The sequence below is a fragment of the Megascapheus bottae genome, chromosome 18 (assembly GCF_031878675.1).
Source record: "Megascapheus bottae isolate mThoBot1 chromosome 18, mThoBot2.hap1, whole genome shotgun sequence".
NCBI lineage: Eukaryota > Metazoa > Chordata > Mammalia > Rodentia > Geomyidae > Megascapheus > Megascapheus bottae.
In genome coordinates this window covers 16450119-16474282 of record NC_143526.1, presented here as the reverse complement: position 1 = coordinate 16474282, position 24164 = coordinate 16450119, and the positions used below count along the sequence as shown (strand labels likewise).

The window sequence follows — 24164 nt, the reverse complement described above, 5'->3', positions numbered from 1 at the left end:
TGGCTATGGTAAACAATGAACATGATTGTGCTGGTTGCTTTAGTGCAGCTTTATATGTGGTCTATTGGACAAATCACCCAGAAGTCTAATTGTGGGGTCACAGGGAGGTTCCCTGAGCTTTGTTGCTCAAGATGAATACTCAACCCCTTGAGCCACAGTTCACTTCTGGTTTGGGGTGGCTAATTGGATATACGTCTCACGGACTTTCCTTCTTGGCCTGGATTTGACCCTTGCTTCCCAGAGCTCAGTCTCCTGGGTAGCTAGGATTATAAGCAGAGGCACCAGTACCCAGCAGGAGCCTGTCAATCTTTTTAAAAACAGCTGAAGAAAGTTTAAAGGAGACAGTGAACATCCAAGAATCAACTGTTGTTGCTGTCTGTTTGTAGGTACTTTCACAGCACTATAGGGAAGAGAGGCACCGAGTCAGGCTGAAGGGATTGGAAAGTTGCATGAGTTTAAACTAGGGTCAGTAGTTGAGGTCAAAAGCAAATCATCTTAATCATTAACTAAAGCAAATAAAATGGCCAAATAAGTATTATAGAAGTTTTCAACCCCTAGAAAATAAAAATAACAAGATTCTCGACCATAGCAGAAGAAAGTATGGAAGCAGAATATTCAGTTCATGAATAAATATATACTGAGTACCTTCAATGAGCAATTATGACATCAGTTACCAACACACTGCTTTGGGGACAAGTAGGCAACATTCAATTTCATGGTTTGAGAAAGTTGCCAAAAGATAGAAGAAAGAGCAAACTTTGGGGTGAAAGCACTTACATTTTGCTTATATCACAGTTACTAAATCCCATTGGCTAAAATCAGCTATGTAGTCAAGCTCGAGTTAGTGTAAACAAAGCCCATGGATTCAGAAGCATGAACAAAATGAAAACCATTACTGTAGCATACTCCTCCAGGCCTTTCTGATGGTTACAGGATTTCTGAATTGTCCCATTGAAAAGGTAAGGGAGTTGGGAAATGTAAGCATCCATTACCATTTTTCCTTGGTGGCAAGCCACTCTTAGGGAAGGAACATCAACTCTCTGGCATTCCTGCCTGTTCCCAGTAGACCAAGCCAGAATCCAGAGCCAGGCAGTGTACTCAAGGAAAAACGATGCATAAACGACATTGGCAGGTGTAGGTGATGACTGTGGGTGGCCTCTAGGATGGGCCAAAGGAATACAGGCGGAGTATCAACACAATCTGCTTACAGCAAGGACATAAATTTAGATAAAACACAGGTCCTGACTTCAAGGAATCACAGACAAATGGGAGTTCTGTTGTAATAGACTTAAGGCATAGGTCATATAGGGTAATGGCTGTCAGCAAAAGGAAAGACCTCTAAAAGCAGGCAATGTTACAGTCAGGTGAGTGAATCCACACTGAGGGTTATAATCTCAATAGATTTAAAGGAAACAGGGTGCAAGGAGGAAAATGCAGGATGTACAACATGGTGCCTAAAGACTAGAAAGACTAGAAATTGTTTTGTCTGGCTAACTATGAACATACTAAGTGTGGTTAAAGAAGTGATGCTGCCTTCTATCTGATGAATATAATGTAACCCTTCTATTATTCACAATAAAAAATAAGACAACAGAACACAGTCGCTACTTACACTGATTTAGTTGTGACCTGTGGACTTGTTTTGAACCCTTTCACCTATTACTTTGTTTCAACTATTGATATTGATTAAACAAGAGGAAAGGTGGTAAAAAAAAAAAAAGAAGTGGTGCTGGGTTGTGAGAGATCATCCCCACTAGGCTGAGGAGTTTAGATTTCACCAGTAGAGAGGGAAAAATGGTAATTCAACAGACATGTATGAAAATTCCCAGGATAATAATAGAGCTGGAGAAAAGAGTTAGGGAGACCTCAGTCTCAACCTGATCCTCTTGCCCCAGGAATGGCTTAGATGCTGGCAGAGGACAGTGTTATTGTTGTTGTTGTTGTTGTTTTTTCCATCGTGGGGCTCGAATTCTGGGCCTGGGCATTGTCCCTGAGCTCTTCAGCTCAAGGTTAGCGCTCTACCACTTGAGCCACAGCGCCACTTCTGGTTTTCTGGAGGTTAATTGGAGATAAGAATCTCACAGACTTTTGTGCCCAGACTGGCTTTGGACTGTGATCCTCAGATCTCAGCCTCCTGAGTAGCTAGGATGAAAGACGTGATCCATCAGCGCCTGGATGACAGTGTTATTTTTTTTTATAGCAGATGTTATGAGGATGTCAGGGTATGTATCTTTGATATCTCATTGCCATCGACTGATGACCTCAATGTAATATTGGCTTGATTAATTATTATCCTGAAACTCTCAAGGAAGGGCTGGTTGATGCAGTCAGTTCTACCTATGAAACTTAGTTCAGCTAAGAACAAAAGAATTAAATGCATCCTGCTATGTCCCCCAACATACAAATACGTGAAGTAAAGCAGATTCCCTGACTTAGAAGCTAACATGAAAGGATAGTAGTTTATCTCTATAATCTAAGCCTACCTGATAGGTAAATCAATCCCTGATGATACAAACAATAATGATAATAGGATGTGTTTCAAAGTTTTCCTTTTGGGGATCATACATCGAATTTTTTCTGAGACTAGAAAGAAAAGGCTTATGAGTAAAGCTGAGAGTCTAAGAATCAGATACCTTCTACCTGGCTATCATTCTAGACTAGATATAAACCACTGGTTTAGTTCTTTGAGATAAATCATAATCTGAATCCCAGACCAGCAGCTCAGTACTAAAGGATAATCCTGGATCACCCACATCATTTTGTCATGCTGTGCATTTGGGAAGGGAAGTCGGAATCCTAGAATCAATCACATGTTGCATGTTAGCCTAAACAAAGGCTAGGAGTGGCTAAGAATGTTAACAAGGTAGGCTCAAGGTAAGTGTCCCTATTTCTGGACCAATGAGTTTCTACTGTCTTCTTATTTTTCTTACACATAGCCCCTAATAAGTGGACTGATTTTTGGAGAAACACCCATCCCTATATTCTTATTTTATTAGCATGTTTCTGTTGAGCTCTGTTGAGGTAAGACATCTAGGAAGGAATGGGTTCTACAGACAAAAAAGTGATTTATTTAAGTTTATGTGTGAAGGAAAGTACAAGACTGCACTGCAGCTGATATCCCCATCAGCTTTTATAAATACCTTCTTTATGAGCTGGAGTGTGAAAAACTCAGCAACTGCTCTCTATTCTACATACAAAGGACTTTCTTTGACCAGGCTCCCCTTGTAAAACACCCTAACTGAAACTGAATGTTGTCTTATGTTACATTGAGTTATTCTCCCTCTGCTGGCTTCCTATTGACAAAAGAGCTGAAGACATCCATAAGTAATTAGGCTCCTCGACTGTACAGACAACATCTGTTTAAAGGAGCAGTCAAGGCTTCCACTCCTCCAGCAAAATCGTATTTACTTTATTCATCTAAATAACATGGCATGTTTGCCTTCTGTATGAAATTATCTTGTGCTGCTGCTCATTGATTGAGTTTTATGAGACAGCATATGATTTTTGGTGCATCCATATGCCACTCTGCTGAGAATGGAATGGCTTCTTGTTGAGTAGTCTCAATCATCATATTCTTTTATAATTCAGCATCATTGGATTTACTCAAAATACCCAGTTCTCCATCCCTATTTTCTTCTCCAATATCAAGCTCTACTCCTCTTCCAAAAGAAATGAAAGAATAATGTAAATAAATCAATGATATATGAATACTCTATATTTCATTTCTAATGAGTGGCTTCCTGTTTGGGTAATTACGGCAATCTGAGTCTACTGGAATAGAAAGTATTTTTAGTAGTTCAGATTGTTCATACTTGGCTGCTCAGAAACATGTGAGCGAAAAAGACCAAGAGTGACCACAGCCGTGACTTCCACTCAGCTTGTAAGTTCAGAACTGTTGGTCTAAACTTAAGGCAGTCACATTTAAAAAAAATCCAGTGTTACTGAGTGCTGGTGGCTTACACCTGTAATCTTAGCCACGCAGAAAGCTAGTTAATCTATTGTTCTTAGGAAACACACACACACACACACACACACACACAGCCCAGCTTTCAAATAATTCCACAAAATAAACATGTGCATTAAAAAAATAAAGAGACCCGAGGATGGTGACAAATAGCAGTAACACCAACACTCGAGGCACAGAAGGCTTGTGAGTTTGAGGCTAACCTGAACTATGTAGTAAGCTCCAAGACAGTCTGGACTACATACATTTAAAAAAATTAAGGGAAGGAGAGGCCAGGAAGAGAGGAAAGAAGAAACAAGAAGGGAAGGAGAGGGGAGGGGAGGAGAGGGGAGGGGAGGGGAGGGGAGGGGAGGGGAGGGAAGGGCTAAAGAAGATGCAGTAAACTCTAGATGCTGGGTGATAGGTTTTGAAGAGTTCTTCACACATCTTTGCAAATTTTCTCTGAGTCTAAAAGTCATTCAAAAATAAATTACCATAAAGATGTGTATGTTGACTCCAGTCAAAAACATTTAGGTGTCCTCCCCCTAAAACTGAGCTAGGTCAAACTTCTTCAGCCTCCATGAGGTTCTGTCCCACTTCTGCCACTGCATAGAAGTATGCATGAAACAAAATCATATAGGTCTCTGAGCATCACTTTTCTCTCTGTATCATCCAGATGTGAACTAGAAACACTTGGACCCTTAAGATCGGATTGTCACCCATGCGGAATTCTACACATGCCTGTGAGGGCCCTATACTCTTTCCAGTAGCCCTACAAAACTCTGAGGATGGAGACTAGGTCCCCATTTTATTCCTTTATCAATTTCCAGGTAACATATTCCTCCTTTAGCCTACACATGCAGCTCCACTCCCCAGGACAGTGACTCAAGGGTGAAACCTGACTTCTCCATCCCATCAAAGCCCTCAGCACTCATCCAAGGCTTTTGTGATGAGGATGCACATCACCTCTGGTGGTGTTAGGGTTACCCAGGGCATCTAAATGTGGCCCAGGCATGCTTTCTAAAGTTCTGAGTCACCTCACCGCTGAATTTCAGTGGTGGTCCTCTCACGCCCAGCTTCGTATCTCTTGCCAGCTCCTCTCTCTTTTCCTTTGTTTCTCTTATAGCTGATATCAATTCTTCCCAAGAAGAACAGACATTTGTTGTTGTTGTTATTCTGTAGGCATCAATGGTCTCAGGGCCCTACAAACACCTCTGGATTCTCAGGAATATAAAGACATTTCCTTCCTCAAGAGAAACACTTGAGGCTAGTCTAAATCATCAAATTCTCACTTGCATGAGCTCGGTGAAATGAGACACAGTGATGGATACTCTTGAATGAATTTTTCAAGCGGAAAAATGCTGAGACGCTAAGAATTGCACTTACTTTTATTTTATAGGATTAAAATACATTTTATGCATGTCAAGTGTGTGTGTGTGTGTGTGTGTGTGTGTGTGTGTGTGTGTGTGGTGTGCATGTGTGCGTACCACTCCTAGGACCTGAACTCAGGAATTGAACACTGTCTCTGAGCTTCTTTTGCTGAAGAGTTTTATTTGGGAGGAGGGGTAGTCTCATCTTTCCTCCCAAGGCTAGCTTGTGAACCAGGATCCTCAGATCTTAGCCTCCTGAGTGGCTAGTATTACAGGCATGAGCCACTGGCACCTTTAAAAAAATATACAGCATGTTGCAAAAAAATAATATAAAGAATAGAACAGAAGGTAACTAGATTCTACTAAACATCACAACATCACTACCTGCCACTAACACAGGTGAATATTATAGGAGTATCCTTTTCCCTGAAAGCACTATGGTTTTCAAATTCTGCATGGCATTCCAGCCTTTATCTCTTGAAAGTACAATAAGCTTTCTTTTCTAGAACCATACTTTCTTCCTTCATAACCATTTCTGTAGTCTCAGTGATTTTGTTCCAGTGAGACTGAGGTTGATATCTTTTCTTTTCCTGATCCTGGGTCTTAAACTCTGGGCCTGGGCTCTGCCCTTGAGCTTCTCTTGCTCAAGGCTAGCACTCTGCCACTTGATCCACAGTACCACTTGTGGCTTTTTCTGTGTAGTTTATTAGGGATAAGGGTCCCATGGACTTTCCCACCCAGGGTGGCTTCAAACTGTAATCTCAGCCTCCTAAGTTAAAATTGCAGGCATGAGCCACCAGTGCCCAGTAAAGGTTGACATTTTAATATGCAATTTGTCCTTGGTGTCATTCCTGTCATAGATACAAAGTTAAAAATATAGATATATATGTGAGATTATATATATATACAGAGAGAGAGAGAGAGAGAGAGAGATAGAGAGAGAGAGAGAGAGAGAGAGAGAGAGAGAGAGAGAGAGAGAGAGAGAGAGAGAGAGAGAGATCCAGTCCTATTGTCCATTGGAATGTAATAGGGCAATAGAACCTCCTTGACCACATTTAATACTGACTTGTGACTTGGCCAACTTCAGTGCCTTTGTCGATTATTCAAACTTCCAAAACAACAACTTGCTTATGATGATGGCACCATGTAATTTCATACTTGTGACATCACTTCCCACCTTTTTTCCTCATTTATCATTTAGAGATAACCTGAACCCTAAAAATAACATAACTCACAAAGGGGATGGTTAATCTCTCTCTTTTCTCATAGCTGGACAGCTCTGAGACCTTGAGACTATTAGGCAAAAGTAACAGTCGTCCTTGTGTCCATAATCAGTTGGATCAGAGGATATTTTTACTCCTAGTTCCATCTCATGGGTTCTTTGTAACCACAAATCTCTTTTGGATGTGTCTTATTTCCAGGTGCTTCATAGAGTACCAGACTGTTCAGCCTACAAAGAATTGTTGATCTGTTTGTCTTGAGGTAGAGCATATACCCTTCAATCAATCATAAGCCCTGCCTCTATTTTTTTACTTAAATGCTTACACTTTGGTACTTAATGTTTTAATAAAAATTACCAATATTCTGAAAGCATTCACTATTTTATCTAGGCACAGAAGATGTCAAATCCAAAGAATTTTAGTCATCTACATTGCACAATGCAACTATCTAGTTACTTACATTTTTACTTACTCAAGAAATATTTGTAACCCATACTCCATATCAGACACCAATTTGCAAAATAGGCCCTGTCTCACAAAGTTCATGGTCTAGTCATCCTCAGCTCTATCCCTGAAGTAACATTCTCCTTAGCATTCCATGATAATTTTGAAAGACAAAGATTTAGGCACCATGCCAGTAGCTCAATTGTCTTCCTTTTTTCATCTTAAAATTCTTCTGATCTCTATTACTGCATAGGAAAGCAACCTTAAGCATGAATATTCTTCAAGTAAAAATACTTCCTTACTAAAAAGTATGTATGTAGTCCAGTAAGCTGTGGACTAGAATGGCTCTGGTGGAAATGACCAAGGTATAGTCAAATTAGCAAGTTGCCAATGAATGCAAAACAAGACAGATGATGAAAGAAATTACCACCAAGAGGGACTGCTGGTTCTTGATTTAAGGGTAGGCTAGCAAATGCAGGGTATACAGAGAATGTCTGAATGTGTGGCTCCTCCACTCTGCTGTCATAGCCTACCCCATGGAGAAGGGGAGAGATGCAAGCCAGAGAGGACCCGAGGAATATAGAATACCCTTGATAACTTAAGGCCACCTATCCATTAGACTTGTCCTAGATGACAGCAGAAGTCTCATAGTTGATAAATAAGTGCTTGATTAAAAAATATATTTTCTATGAAGGAAATAGATTATTAACCTATTTAATTTGAACTAATCAAAACTTCGTTGTTGACCAAACCCAAATTGCTCTGAAATTTGTTCTTTTCTCTCTCTTTGCTCTGTCGTTGACATTCAAACTGACCAGTATGCTTCTGAATTCTTACTCAGGTCAACTTCCTTTGTACATAATCCAAGGAAATCAGTAGTGGCCAGGAGTCAGAACATGCAGGACTCATGCTCTGATCAACCTGGATGGAGATAAGTCATTATGAAGAAAGGAACACACAGAAGAGAGAAAAATAGAAAAACCATGGGCTTTAGAGTCCACCAGACTTAGGTTCTAAAGGAACCCCTCTAAACCACTGTTACCTCCTAACGTTTAGTTATTTATGCCCCTCCCCCTGACACAATGGCCATGAGCTCTCTTGTGAGGTGATGTGTGCCAACTCCTTAGTCCATTGTGATCATGTGGATTGGACGCTGGACCTCTTCTGTAGGCTTGTTTTTCTATTAGAAATTAGCAACACTGCTTTGTCACCTTATCCTGAGGATGATTTCCCTCGTGTGTCAGTCGTTTCATCAAGCAAACGTAGCAGTCTTGGTGTGGGATATCCATCAGTGTTCCAGAGCTGATGGTAGCATGTCTTCGAGCATGTGTGGAAGGAATCTATGCAGCATCCTCACTGTGAGTTTCCTGATCTAAGCATGGTGAGCTGATTTTATTGCTGTTCACAATCACCAATCTCTTTGTGGCTGAGCTGGACATTTATGGGCCTTTCCTGTACTCTGAATTTAGTCGCCTACTTGCTTTGACCAAAAGGATAAAGTAGAACTGCTGGTGCACCAGTTCCATGCTGGTATCTCAAGAGGCCTTGTGCTTACCATTTAATTTCACGCACTATTGGACTTACTTAGCAAAACCATGCCCCATCCAGGAGATTAAGCTTGTTCTAGGTAACAGAGAAGTGAGGGAAAAGAACTAAGATTCCCCAACTGACAGGGAGAGGTAACATGAACTCAGTGAACCACAGCTGGCCAAAAATAAATGCAAGAGGCAGGCAGCCCAGTCAAGACCTAGGCAATCACTCATTGAGACTAAGTTGGTGAACCATGAAACTGTGAGTTGGACATATGGGGATGTCTGTAAGATGGTAAGGTGGGTATTTTTATGATGTGTAATACATTATGAAGGTGACACATGACTGTTCGTCATGACGACTGATAGCTTAAGGAGGACCCCCGGGGCTTCTCAACCATTCGAGCAATAGCCTCACTCAAGTAACCCAACTGTGGAAAGCCACCTTAGTATGTAACAAGCAGAAGTGATAGGACCCGTGATTTGAATAGCCTCTGGAAGACATTCAAAATTAAATATTACAATGTTTTTACACTTTTGTCTTGGAACTTGGAAATGATTGTATACTTTTCAAATGCTGCAAAAATAGTACAGATGAAGTCACAGACATAGCAGCATTCTTCCTAGCAGCCAACATGTTTGAAGCAAGCCAAGTGAATGAAGAGATAAATAAGATGGGGTCTATATATACAGAGGAGTACTAACTAGTCTGGCCTAAGAAGGAAGGAAATCTGATACATGCTAGAAAATGCCCAAACCTAAACAAATTATGCTGAAGTGAAATAAACCAGACAAAAAAGGTCAAGTATGTTGATTCCATTTATAAGAGTATTAAAGTACTCGAATTTTTGCATTGTATTGAGACAGTCTCAATAGAAATAGTTCAACCTCACTTTGAATTCTCATGTAGCCCAAGCTAGCCTCACCATTCTGTCCCCAGAGTACTTGGGATTAGAACTGTGTATCACCATGCCTGTCTTGGATACTAATGATGCACCATGTGAATGTACTTAACATTAAACTCTACACTTTAAAATATTTAAAGTAGAAGTCTTGATGTTATATCTCTATATATAAGACTCAATACTTTTTTATCTGGTGAATATAATGTAACCCTTCTATTAATCACAATAAAAATAAATAAATAAAAAATAAATAAGCAGAAAAAAGAAAACTTTTGGGAAAGATGGAGGATGTGGAAAGGAATGACTTTAGTCAAGATGTGTTGTACTTACAAACTGACACATTGAACTGAAACCCTTTTGTGTCACAACTTGAAAATAATAAAATATGTAAATATTACTTTTGAAAAAAGCAACACAGCAATACTGTATGTCTTTAATCCAGCTTCCTGCAAATTAAGCTTTTATATAACCTTAGTAAAATTATCAAAGCCAGGAAATAAACATTGTTACAATACTACTAAGTAACCTACAGACCTTATCCAAACTGGCCAATTATCCCACTATCTTCTTATTATCTGATCTAGGACCCAATCCAGGATGTGCATTGTATGTATTTAATTGTCATGTCTTCTTAGGAGAAGACAAAGACAATTTCCTCCCATTTGGAACTGCTCCGCAGTCCTTCCTGATCTTTTATGAGCATGACAACTTTAAGGAGCACTGGCTAGTTATGGGTTTGTCTAGTGTTTCCACCTTGTGGAACACATATTGCTTGATTTTGTCAAAAAAATTACCCTAGGGAAGTTGTCTTTACAGAGCATTGTATCATGAGGCATATGATTTTGAAGCATCTCATTGTGGATAAAGTTAACTTAGGTCACTTGGTGGTCTCTGCCAGGGTCATTCTGAGGAATAAAACAATCACCTGTTATTTCTTTTTTTAATTTTTTCCATATCTTTTATTGTAATTAATAGAAAGGTTAAATTATATTTGCCAGATAGAAGGTGCATTAATTCACATACATTGATACCCTTTCTCATGTCTTCGTCCCCATTTCCCTCCCCCCCACCTCCACCCCTCATCTTGTTTTCCCCCCTTCCTTATCCAATTTCAAATAACCAAATACAAATATATCCAATATATCAAATAACAAAGTGAGATACTGTAACAATATGAGATAACCAAGGGACAGCAAAGGAGATGAGAGACAACACAGTACATTAAGGACAACAATCATTCGTTATATGGCTTTTGTTTCAATATCCTGGAGGTCCTTTCAATTAGCTTCATACTATATGGCCTTATGTATCAAGATTTTGCTCTATTGCAGATCTCTGCTAGTAGAGCCCAAGGTTTCTACTGATTATGACGAATGAGGGAAACCATTGAGCCTATGTTCCTTTGAGTCTGGCTTACTTCACTTAATATGATTTTTTCTAAGTCTTTCCATTTCCTAACAAATGGGGTTTGTCATTCTTTCTGACAGCAGCATAGAATTCCATTGTATACAAATACCACAACTTGTTGATCCACTCATCAACTGAGGGACATCTAGGTTGGTTCCATATCTTTGCTATGGTGAATAGTGCTGCAATGAGCATCATTGTTCTAGTGGATTTAGTATGTCCTTGTTTCTGGATGGTTGGGTAAATGCCAAGTAGTGCAATTTCTAGGTCATAGGAGAGCTCTATGTTTAGTCTTTTGAGGAACTGCCATACTGCTTTCCATAGTGGTTGAATGAGTTTACACTCCCACCAACAATGTAGTAGTGATCCCTCCTGGCCACATCCCCTCCAGCATCTGTTGTTATTAGTTTTCTTGATCCTGGCCATTCTAACTGGAGTGAGGTGGAATCTTAGAGTTGTTTTGATTTTGCATTTGTTTTATAACCAGAGATGTCGAACATTTCTTCATGTGTCTTTAGGCCATTTTTGTTTCTTCTTCAGAGAAGACTCTCTTTAAGACTTTGGCCCATCTTTTAATGGGATGGTTGTTACTTTTCACCTGTTATTTCTTATTTTATTTCACCTACTAATTTCAGCATCCATTAATATTCTTCCTACCTACTATTGTTACATAACTTCCACTATTCAACTTCCACTGTTACTTCCTCTACTAAGAAGCCTCTCACTGCTTCCATTCAAATTTAACTTCTAACTCAGTTCTTTTAAAAAAGAAAAAAAGAAAAAGGCACCAGAATAACGATAGATATGTTTCTCAAAGCCCACTGGCTCTTAACTCCAAGTTCCATCCTGGTGTTGAAATGCTCACATCTACAATTTCCTCCTTCATAGAAAAGAAAACTCTACCTTGGTGCCTTCTAACGGTGGCCAAAGGCATAAATGCTTGAAAAATAAAAGAAAATATACTTATATTTTCTTCCTTCCCTCCTCTATTTTTAAAATCAAACCTTAACATTACCTTAGGCATTTAATGAGGTTAAGTAGAAAAGGTACTGGAGAACCATTCAGCCCAGAAAATTCACATTAAATATTTATGTTACGTTTGCCCTCGAGAATGTGGGTTTTAATGACAGGGAATCAAATGACAAAAGCTGCAATGTTCTAAAGGACTTACATTATACACTATCTCCAGGCAGAATTGGCTCTGTCCTTTAAGTCCATCTTTAGATGCTGATATGACCCCAGGGTTTCCCCTTGTTCCAAGGATACTCCTGGATGGCAACTCTCTGAGCTGCTCTGGCTTAGTGACAGATTGACAACTGATATTGTACAGTTTCCAGCTGTTCTGAAAACTGAGGAAATAAAACCTTTTTTAAAATCAGTTAGCAATTTACTCCTTATTGCTCATTGTTAAGTAACAAATCAATCCCAAGTTTAGTGGTAAAAACCAACAGTCATGGTAAAAATTACTAATCCTAAATTACTGATCCTCAATTCAGAGATTAGAAATTCAGACAGCACAGAGAAGATGACTTGTCTGTTACCCATAATGGATAGGGATCTGTGAGGGAGACTCAACAGCTAAAATGTAACAGAAATGATTGGACTCTGGAATTGTCCAGAAACATTCTCATCTATGGATTGAAAACCTGAACTAGGATGACCCGAAGTGTCAATCATTTGTTTGCTTTTGTGATACACTCTTGCTATGTGGCTAAGGCTGGGATTAAGCCTGTCTGTGTATGAATACATATATGCATATATAAATACATATATCTGCATATATGGTAGTTTCAAACTACCTAGAGTATTATAGCTGTGTAGTAAGCTTTCAAATCAAAAACAGTTTGAGTCTTCCAATTTGTTCTTTTTACAAGATTATTTAGTTTTTTCTGGATTCTTTGATTTCTATTTTAATTTTAGGATCAGCAAAAACAACACCTGGAATTTTTTCAAGAATTAGTATCACCAAAAAAAGAATCTTAAAAAGAGCCCCAACTTAATTTGAAAAGTTATATTTCCCACTCCTTTTCCTGCTAAACATATACACACAAGTAAAGTTCAACAACAAATACTTTGAGTAGTCAAACACTTTTTTGCCCAGAGACTCCTTCAAGAATCACATGGAAAACCATATGTTTCCTTTCTGGAAAATGTATACATGCACACTATTTTCTCATCATTTTCAAGTATTGAAATAAATTAATAAACTATGTTAAGAACTGCAAATTGCATCTCTTCCCCTATATGAAAACATGTGGAGAAAAGCCAGAGAGCTGGAAACTTCAAGGCTTCACCTCAGTACAAAGAGTAAAAGAAGCCTGGAGAGTGACTTGTCCAAGGTCACTTTGTTAGGTGATAACAGACATAAGCTGTGTCCAGATTCCAAGTCAAGATTCTTGTCTAAGTTACCTGTTATCACAGAACAGACGACAGTCTTCTTTATGCCCTCCAAGATTCCTGGAATCCCTGTGCCAAAGAGAAGCTCTGAATGTTGTGCTTTCTCTCTACTGGTTCTGACATTCATACCTGATTCCAAGCATCCTTGTAGTAGGAAGGTAAAGGGAAACTTGACATCCAAAAGTTATATACCAGATTCAAATGGTTCCACTTTCTCCAGTCTGTAAAAGACACCAACAAGCCACAGAGAAAGCTTGAGACAGATTAGATAATCCATATGATATTTTAAAAGTTAAAGGGGCCAGGAGTTTGAGCTAGTGTTATAGTACAGTGCTTGCCTAGCATGCACGAAGACCTGAGTTCGATTCCTCAGTACCATGTATATAGAAAAAAGCTGGAAGTGGTGCTGAGGCTCAAGTGGTAGAGCTCTAGCCTTGAGAAAGTCCAAGGACAGTTTTCAAGCCCTGAGCTCAGGACTGGCAAAAAAAAAAAGTTAAAATACAAAGGCATTTCCCAGGTAAGCAAAGGCAAAGGAAGGGACAAAACACAGAGATTAAGAAGTAGAGGACGAAGTTTAACAGACTTGTGAATGGCCTTCTCTTTTCCTTTTTCTTTTTATTGTAAAGGTGATGTACAGAGGGATTACAGTTACATAAGTAAGGTAATGAGTACATTTCTTTTCAGTGTTACCTCTCCCTTATTTTCTCCCAGTTTCCCTCCACCCACCTCCTCTCTGCAAGTTGTAAAGTTCATTTCTAACAGTGTCTAGTAAGTATCACTTGTACATTAGTTCACACTTTGTCCCATTGTTTCTGCAGTTTCCTCTTCCCTTCCTCAAATCAGATAAACTTACAAGACAAAGGATAGTGAAATCAAAGACAGTGATCACAGAGAATAAACCAGAGGGAAGATGATGGCGGGGGGAGAAATAACTGATGTTACACTGAAAAAAACCAGCAACCACACACACCCAAAAAATCCCTCTGGTTTTCATATCTTAGAGTTCATTTTATTAGCATTATTTTATATAGTCATATATGCAAAGCTATTGTGTTATTATGTTTCTCAACTAAAACTATCTTAGACATATACTAATTATTACAAATTAGGGAAATCATAGAGCCTATGTTTCTTTGGGTCTGGCTTACTTCACTTAATATGATTTTTCCAAGTCTTTCCATTTCCTTAGGAATGGCGCAATGCCATTCTTTCTGGTGGAAGCATAGAATTCCATTGTGTATAAATATCACATTTTCCTGATGCATTCACCTACTGAGGGGCATCTGGGTTGGTTCCATATCTTACCTATGATAAACAATGCTGGAATGAATATGGTTGTGTTGGTTGCTTTAATATGGCCTTATTTGTGATTGTTCAGATAAATGCCAAGTGAGATTGCTGGTCATAGGGGAGCTCTGTGTTTAGTCTTGCCAATGGTTTTTTCACATTACATCCGTAGGCCTTGAGTTCATGCAACCTCAGCTTAGGTGTCCCTATCCTGGGACAATTGAGAAGTTAACCATTTTGTCTGTTTGACTTTCCACAGCTCCCCTTTGCAGATGGCCTGTACCACTTTTATCACAATGGCCTTGCAAAGGCCAAAAGGAGACGCAGCCTACACCACAAGCAACAGCTGGAAAGAGACCCTAGGGTGAGTTACCCCAGAAATCTGCCTCTCAGTCTCCACTATTACAGCTGAGCTCATTCTCATTCAGCCTACCACATGCTGTGGGAGAAGGCAGAGGGTTTTAAAGTCAAGGTGTCTAATGTGTTGTGATAGGTCAAAAGGATCTTTATGCAGAGTGACACTGGGGATTTTCTGCTCCTCCATCTTGTGCCTAGTAATTAGTCCTAAACCCAAAAGTTATTACCCCTTCAATGCTGTTTTCCTCTGGGTTATTGTGTGAGGCCTTTGGCTTGCTCAGGAGCCTGTTCTGGCATATTATCAGTAGATAGGAGGACATCAAGAGTTAATGAGACATTTTTATGAAAGGTTTCCTCTGGTCTGTCCATATGCTCTGAGGAGGTTTCCATTTCTGTTTCATGAATGGGAAAGTAAAGTGGACCAATCAGGGACTATCTCATAACAGGCAGTGGGCTCTTCATTAGCCATTCATGGCTGAAGCCAGGAGGCCATCTCAACTTTCTCAATCTTAGAAGCCTTGTTAGCACAGGAGGAGGTGCATTAGTCAACTTTCTCATCCTGTGTTTTCTCATGTCACCAAACTGGCCATCATTTGTGATACCCATAACACTTAAGTTTTCCTCTCCAATTGTTACCTCATTCTTAGACTCATGGTCTCATTTTCTACTCCCTTCAACAAGGTTAATGCAAGTTTCTCCTAGGCAAATATGTCAGCTTCCTGCTTTTCAGAATAAGTAAATTGATCATATCTGAGCCCTCCAACTTCCAGTCTTCCAACCTCCCTGTGTATCTGCACACGCATGCTATTGGATAGACTCTAGTTTCTTACATGCAAGACGACCAAGGGGGAAAATAGCACCATTAAGGCAAGTTGTTTTTTTATGCAATGAAAACAGGGTAATTTCTTCCCTAGATTTAAAAAAGTGGATCAGATACGTGAGTTAGTGATTAGCTTAAGTTCCCCCTTTGAGAGAATGAATCTAAACATTCATTCTTTTTTTTTTTTTTTGCCAGTCCTGGGCTTGAGCTCTACCACTTGAGCCTCACCACCACTTCCGGCTTTTTTCTATGTATGTGGTACCGAGGAATCGAACCCGGGTCTTCATGCATGCTAAGCAAGCACTTTAACCACTAGGCCAAACTCCTGGCCTAGACATTCATTCTTGTGGGACCTTTTCATGTGAATATTTGTCTGGCTTTAATTTGGGCTTTAACTGGATATTAAAGGCTCACCAACAGATCACCAACTGAGAAGCCACAGTCAATTTTCTTTAACCTTCCAACTCAGGTCTTTTCATATGTCCTAGAATGGTAGACTTTATGCTCTATGAAGCCACTTAATCATTGTTTGTGAATTAAGACTCAGTAGCCTGAGCTGCCAGCCAATATGAAGCACTTTAAGGCTCTCTTGTAGAAGTCAGCACCATTAACTGTAGATAATAGCCATGGCTGTGCCAACTCATTGCTTGGTGATACCCTTTAACAACCATTGGACAGGCCTCTTGTCTCATTTGTGAATCTGAAGTGGTCCCCACTAGGCAAAGAGTACCCTGGTGATCATGACACGGTCTATATCTGCATTTTAACCTTGCTCCCATGGTCTTGCCCTTTATAGCCAATTGTCTTCCTTTTATTGAGACAATTTCTTAGAAGTTCCACTGATCTCTCTTCATTAAAGGCAATTTCCTAAGATCAGACAGAAAGAAGCACAAATAAGTTGAGGCAGAAGAAAAGAAATGCAGAAAAGTCTTACTCTGGGAAACAGAACTGAAGCTCGAAGCTTTAAAAATAAATGGCATTATATGGGCTAATCAGACCCTGTGGGACCATTAAGCTAAGATTTCTCTATTGCAGCACTTCTTGAGATGATATCGAAATGCTGTTTGAATAGAGATATTTTGGAAAGAGAAGGGAATAGGCTGGGTAAGAAGAGATTGAACACTGATCATTTGAATCACATTTTTTTCTAAAAATATACATTTCATCACTCAAAACGTACCTTTACATTAGCCATTAGAAAGGTCCTGGTGACCGTTGCCTGTGCCAGCCAGAGGTAGCCATCTACCCCTCTCCAAAGCCCTAAATGTTATCGATGATGTCAGTAACAAACTCATGTTAAGAAAAGTATCAGTGTTCAAGAAGTAATGTACCCACTGCCTCATGAAAGTAACTGTAACCCTTGTATTCATCACCTTGACAATAAAAAAGAACATCAATAAATTCAAAACCTCATAATTCATTACAAAATGTGTTTCAATAAAACTATTAGTACAACTAATTTATTCCCAAATGTTAGATGAAGGCTTCAATCTTTCCTCCAGTGTGTTCTTAAATTTGGCATCTACATATAGCAGATGAATAGTGGTTAACTATTGTGGAACAAATAGCATTGACTATGCATGGTGTAACAGCAGCAATATAAAGATTCTTCCCTGCAGGTTTATAGACCTTAAACAAAATTCAAATATGTCTAGTGTTGGTATATATCAATTTAGGGCTCCCAATTCTATCTGTGCATGCAGCTCCAGCTGTCTTTTCTTTCCTGTACCCCTACATTTTCCTGGTCTCTTTAATTACTGTTATAGGATCACAAAGGGAAGTACAGATCCCAGGGACCCTGGGAATCCTGTGCAGGATTCCTGTACACAAGTACAGGATTGGAAGTGGTGCTGTGGCTCAACTAGCCTTGACCTGAAGAGCTCAAGGACAGTGCCCAGGCCCAGAGTTCAAGCCCCATGACCAACAAAGGAGGAGGAGGAGGAGGAGGAGGAGGAGGAGGAGGAGGAGGAGGAGGAGGAGGAGAAGGAGAAGGAGAAGCAGAAGAAGAAGAAGAAGAAGAAGAAGAAGAAGAAGAAGAAGAAGAAGAAGAAGAAGAAGAAGAAGAAGAGGAGGAGGAGGAGGAGGAGGAGGAGGAGGAGGAGGAGGAGGAGGAGGAGGAGGAGGAGGAAGAGGAAGAGGAAGAGAGAAGAGGAGGAAGAAGAAGAGGAAGAAGAAGAAGAAGAGGAGGAAGAAGAAGAAGAAGAAGAAGAAGAAGAAGAAGAAGAAGAAGAAGAAGAAGAAGAAGAAGAAGAAGAAGAAGAAGAGGAGGAGGAGGAGGAGGAGGAGGGGGAGGTGAGGAGGAGAGGAGAAGAGAGGGGGAGGGGAGGAAGAGGAGAAGAGAGGGGGAGGGGAGGAAGAGAAGGGGAAGGGGGAGGGGAGGAGGGGGAGGAAGAAGAAGAGGAAGAGGAAGAAGAAGAAGAAGAAGAAGAAGAAGAAGAAGAAGAAGAAGAAGAAGAAGAAGAAGAAGAAGAAGAGAGAAGAGAGAAGAGGAGGAAGAAGAAGAGGAAGAAGAGGAAGAAGAGGAGGAGGAGGAAGAAGAAGAAGAAGAAGAAGAAGAAGAAGAAGAAGAAGAAGAAGAAGAAGAAGAAGAAGAAGAAGAAGAGAGAAGAGAGAAGAGAGAAGAGAGAAGAGGAGGAAGAAGAAGAGGAAGAAGAGGAAGAAGAGGAGGAGGAGGAGGAAGAAGAAGAAGAAGAAGAAGAAGAAGAAGAAGAAGAAGAAGAAGAAGAAGAAGAAGAAGAAGAAGAAGAGGAAGATGAAGAGGAGGAGGACGAGGAGGACGAGGAGGACGAGGAGGAGGAGGAGGAGCAGAGAGGGAGAGGAGAAGAGAGGGGGAGGGGAGGAGGAGGAGGAGGAAGAAGAAGAGGAAGAAGAAGAAGAAGAACAAGAAGAAGAAGAACAAGAAGAAGAAGAACAAGAAGAAGAAGAACAAGAAGAAGAAGAACAAGAAGAAGAAGAACAAGAAGAAGAAGAAGGAATTGGGAGGAGGAGGAGGAGGTGGATGAGGAGGTGGATGAGGAGGACAAGGAGAATTTTATGAACTGCCACAGGCTCTCAGGGCTTAGTCTACCCATGTAGCTTTTTAGTCAAAGAAACCAACATGACCTGCTACCAACACAAGAAATAAACAAAAAAAGTAAAGTAATAAAAACATAATTTTTTTCTGCTTTTGGTTTCAGAGTGGAATTTCTAAGGATTTCTATGCCTTACTTAACAATTTTTTTGTAATTAATAGAAGTTACAGTCATAATTGCCAGATAGAAGGTGCATTACTTCACATACATTGATTCCCCTTTCTCATGTTTTTATCCCCACTTCCTTCCTCCCACCCCTCCCTCATCTTTTCACCCTTTCTCTTTCCTATTTCAAATAAACAAATATACAATATACCAGAGAAAAAGGTAAGATACTGAAACAATATGAGATAAATAAGGGACAACAAAAGAGATGAGAAATAACATAGTACATTAAGAACAAATATCACACAGTGTATGGCTCTTGTTTTCAAATCTTGGAGGTCCTTTCATTTAGTCTCATCCTATATAGCCTTATGTATCTAGGTATTGTGCTATTGTAATCCTCTGCTAGGACAGTCCAAGGTTTGTACTAATTATTACAAATGAGGGAAACCATTGAGCCTATGTTCCTTTGTGTCTGGCTTATTTGACTTAATATGATTTTTTCCAAGTCTTTCCATTTCCTTACAAATGGGACAATGTCATTCTTTCTGATGGCAGTATAAAATTCCATTTTGTAGAAATACCAGATCTTGGAAAGGGTATCAATGTATGTGAATTAATGTACCTCCTATCTGGCAAATATAATGTAACCCTTCTATTAATTACAATAAAAAATATATGAAAAAATACCACATCTTGGGCTGGGAGTTTGTCCTAGTGGTAAGAGTGCTTGGCTAGCATGCAGGAAGACCCAGGTTCAAGTCCTCAGTACCACATATATAGAAAATCCAGAAGTGGTGCGGTGGTTCAGGGTAGAACACTAGCCTTGAGGAAAGCCTAAGGACAGTGCTCAGGCCCTGAGCTCAAGCCCAGGACTGGCAAAAATACATACATACATACATATACATACATACATACATACATACATACATACCACATCTTGTTGATCCAATCATCTATTGAGGGGCATCTCAGTTGGTTCCATGTCTTTGCTATGATAAATAGTGTTGCAATGAACATTGTTGTGCTAGTGGATTTAGTATGTTCTTCTTTCTGGACTATTGGGTAAATGCCAAGTAACAGAACTGCTGGGTCATAGGGGAGCTCTATGTTTAGTCTTTTGAGAAACCTCCATAGAGGTTTCCACAGTGGTTGAACAAGTTTACACTCCCACCAACAGTGCGGTAGTGATCCCTCGTGGCCACATCCCCTCCAGCATCTGTTGTTATTAGATTTCTTGATCATGGCTATTCTAACTGGAGTGAGGTGGAATCTCAGAGTTGTTTTGATTTGCATTTCTTCTACGGCCAGAGATATCAAGCATTTCTTCTTGTGTCTATAGGCCATTCTTTAGCAATTTATTTTTATTCTCAAGAAAAAAAAGTGCTACTTTCAATATGTTTGCCTTTGTTCATCAGCATGCAAACTATTTTAAAAATATTCACTTGTCTTTCCCCTCTCTAAAAAGGCTAGCACATTGCTGATTATCATCATTTCAGTGCTAAAACATGAAAATTGCCAGGTACTGTTGGTGCATACCTGAAATTCTAGCTATTCCAGCAGCTGAGCTCTGAAGATTGTTCAAAGTCAGCAGAAAGTCCGTGAGACTCTTGTCTCTAATTAATCACCAAAAAGCCAGAAGTGGAGCTGTGGCTCAAGTGATAGAACACTAGCCCTAAGGGAAAATAGCTCAGGGCAGTACCCCAGGCCCTAAGTTCAAATCCCAGGACTCAAATAGAAGAAATAAAGTAAAAATTGTGTCTTGCTTATTTTAAATATATATATCTTTACATAGTATGCATCTGAGTATACAGTAGATGTTTAATGTATGATTTCCAAGTGAATGGATGATTTAAATGTTTTCTGTTAGAGATGTAATTCATGAGAATTCTCCTTATATTTTATTCCTACTCTAAACAGACAAGAGACAAAGGTATTCTTAAGAATCCCATGAAAGCTAGATTTTTAATTTCCTTTTTGTAGTACTGGCATTGAAATCAGGACGCTGTAGTTCTAGGAAAGCATTCTACCCTGCACTCCTTTTTGCCTTGGTTATTTTTTAGATAGGCTTTTGTGTTGATTCCCAAAGCAGCCTAGACTATGATGGTACTATTTATGCTTCCTGTGTAACTGATTTGACAACACATACCACTTCATTTATCTTCGGTAATCAACATGGGATTTAGGGAAATCTTGCCTTCCCTAGTTTCATACCATCTCTGCTTCTCAAGTAGAGAGGATTACAGGTGTGAACCACTGTGTCTGGCCCAAATTTTGATTTCTAGAGTCCAGTATCTTCTCTTTTTGATCACATTCAGTTAATACCCAACCACCAAAGCTAAAGTAATTTGAAGATGAAGTCAATAAATCAAAAGCTACAATGAAATAATAAAACTAAAAGTACCTTTTCAGCAGCAGAACAAAGAACAAATATTCTCTGCCCAAAACTGCTGTGAGATTTATTAAATTTTATCTGGAGCACCATCAGTAAATCTTGAAGCCAAACTTAATTGTGGTTCACAGTCAACATATCAGAAGCTTACATTCTGCAAGCTTTTGAAAAGCTTTCTTTAAGATGGTATTTGTTTCATGATTCTGTAAAACCAGTTACATGCCTGAAATAGGATGCTGAAATGAACCACATTTTCAAAACACATACAAGTCACATCTTTTTTTATCAGTAATTCATATTACACACAGAGAAAGCGAAATAGCCTAATAGACAACCCAGTCTATTTGTCAAAGGATGTTGTATTCGATTCAAGAATTACCAATTTTTTTTCAGTCTACTACCATATGAAATTATTTTTAAATCTGCTTCATTTTTTCATGTTGAAAAATCCATTCAAGGACTGGAATTGTATGCCAGTGACAGAATGCTTGCCTAGCTTGGACAAGACCCTGGATTCAATCTCTAGCACTGCAAGCCCCAGGGTGGGATGAACGTGAGGAGGAAGAACAGTGGCAGTTTTATTAGTCCATTGAATAGTCTTCATTTTACTTGCCTCAAAAAATGATGGCTTTGTTTTTTGTATTTGGGATTTGTGAGTCCTTAGCTTCTTTCTTTTTCCAAAACAATCTATATCTAGCCAATCACCAATGGCTCATGCCTTCAATCCTAGCTACCCAAGAGGCTGAGATCTGAGGATCAGAGTTCTATGCTAGCCAGGGAGGAAAAGTCCATGAGATTCTTTTTTTCATATATTTTTATTGTAATTAATAGAAAGGTTACATTATATTCACCAGATAGAAGGTGCATTACTTCATATACATTGATACCCTTTCTCATGTCTTGGCCCCCATTTCCCTCCCCCCTATCCCCACCCCTCATCTTGTTTTCCCCCCTTCCCTATCCAATTTCAAATGCCAAATATATCAGATAACAAAGTGAAACACTGTAACAATTAACTACTGAAAAACCAGAAGTGGAGCAGTAGCTCAGTGATAGAGTACTAGCCTTGAGGAAAAAGCTCAGAAACAGCACCCAGGCACTGATTTCAATCCCCATGACATAAGAAAAAATTAAATAAATACAAAATACATGTCTAAGTGCCAGGAGGGTGATCCACAAGTAGCCTATCTTTGTTCTTATCTTTTCCAGTTCTGGGGTGAGCTCAGGGCCGCACACTTCAAGACATGCCCTCTATTACTTAAGCTACTGTTACCCCCACCCCCTTAATTTCTCTAGTTATTTTTCAGATAGTTACTCACATTTTTTCTGGATGCCAGCATATACTACAATCCTCTAAACTATGGCATCTCTATAATTGATTTCACAAACATATGCCACCACACTTCATTTATGCTTTTAATCTTGAACATATCTCTGGAGTTTTTAACCATATTCTAATAACACACAAGTTATTTTCACTAGTTAATAACACTCCAATATATCTCACAGCCTACCCAATAGAGTGTAAAAAGGAAGTCTTTATTCTTTGCAATTAACTAGACACAGTTCATATGATCTGTTTATAAAAGACCGAGCTAATGAGCAAATCAGACTTTCTTTGTCCATTAACATCATAATACAGTAACTGATACTGTTTTGGAGATAAACTGATCATTGCACAGTTGAAACTCAAGTGATTGGGAATAGCTTGTAATGGATGTTAAGTTCCTTTCTGACATGACATGTATGCTAAATCCTATTCAATGGGGACAACTTAGCCACAATGGTTTAATATCTTAGGCATATAAATAGAATAAATAAATACTCAGTAAAGTTCAACATGAATGACATAAAAAGCAATATCTGGGGTCTGAGAGCATAGCCTACTGTTTGCCTAGCATGCATGAAGCCCTGGGTTCATATCTCCGGAACCACATACACAGAAAAAGCCATAAGTGGTGCTATGGCTCAACTGGTAGAGCACTAGCTTTGAAAAGTTTGACAGTTCCAGGCCCTGAGTTTAAGCCCCAGGACTGGCAAAAAAAAAAAAGAAATATTTGAAGGAACATAGAGCAATAACATAGCAATCAGTTTACAATCCAGGGATGTCTTTTTGAAAAAAAAATATTGTTGGAAGCTCAGTAGTTTAAAAGAAGCCAAGAAATCCACAGATTTCCTTTCTGTAACATTTGGAGGAAACTTTGTCTTAATTGTGACACTCTTAGCTTCCAATTATTTTCAGACACTTTACATCCATTGTCAGTTTTTACAGTAAAAAAGGCCATGTTGTAAGTATTATGATCAAACTACTTTCCTTTGATTTTTATCAGTTAATAATTTCAGTACTTGGATTAAAGAAAAGAAAAGTCATGATTGCCTTCTATGTTCAAATAGAAAACGTCTTGAAGAATGTCCTCCACTGTCTTGACCAGACTCACTGCCAAAGTTAAACTAAGAGAACTTGTGGTGATCTCTATTCAGAAACACAGAGAATGCATAGGTCTCAGCCTAGGGATGAGTGAAAAATGGAGAGAGAGAATATAGTAGAGGTTTTTTGTCAGTCATAGGACTTGAACTCTGAGATTGGGCATTGTTCCCAAGCTCTTCAGCTCAAGGCTACCACCCTACCCCTTGAACCACAGTACCACTTATGGTTTTCTGGTGATTAATTGGAAATAAGAGTCTCATGGCCTTTTTAGTGCCCAGGCTGGCTTTGAAGCATGATCCACAGATCTCGGCCTCCTGAGTAGTTAGGATTATAGGCATGAGCCACCACACCCATCAAGAATATAGTTTTAAAGCTTTCAAAAAGAATTATTTTTATCTTTCTCATAGCTATCACCTCTAAAACAGTGAGGTCTCAGGTTGTGCGATTATTCCTCAAGAAACATACAGGAATTCTCTGATTGCATCCAAA

General features: G+C 39.3%; 1 protein-coding gene across 1 annotated transcript in view; it reads left to right on the top strand.

Moving 5' to 3' along the window:
* Nucleotides 1-24164, top strand: part of Pcsk2 (proprotein convertase subtilisin/kexin type 2) — a 250074-nt gene that overhangs the window by 17727 nt on the left and 208183 nt on the right. Inside the window, exon 2 of the mRNA XM_090351960.1 lies at nucleotides 14762-14866. Coding sequence (XP_090208086.1) covers nucleotides 14762-14866 — 105 coding nt within the window. The remainder of the gene's footprint in view (nucleotides 1-14761; nucleotides 14867-24164) is intronic.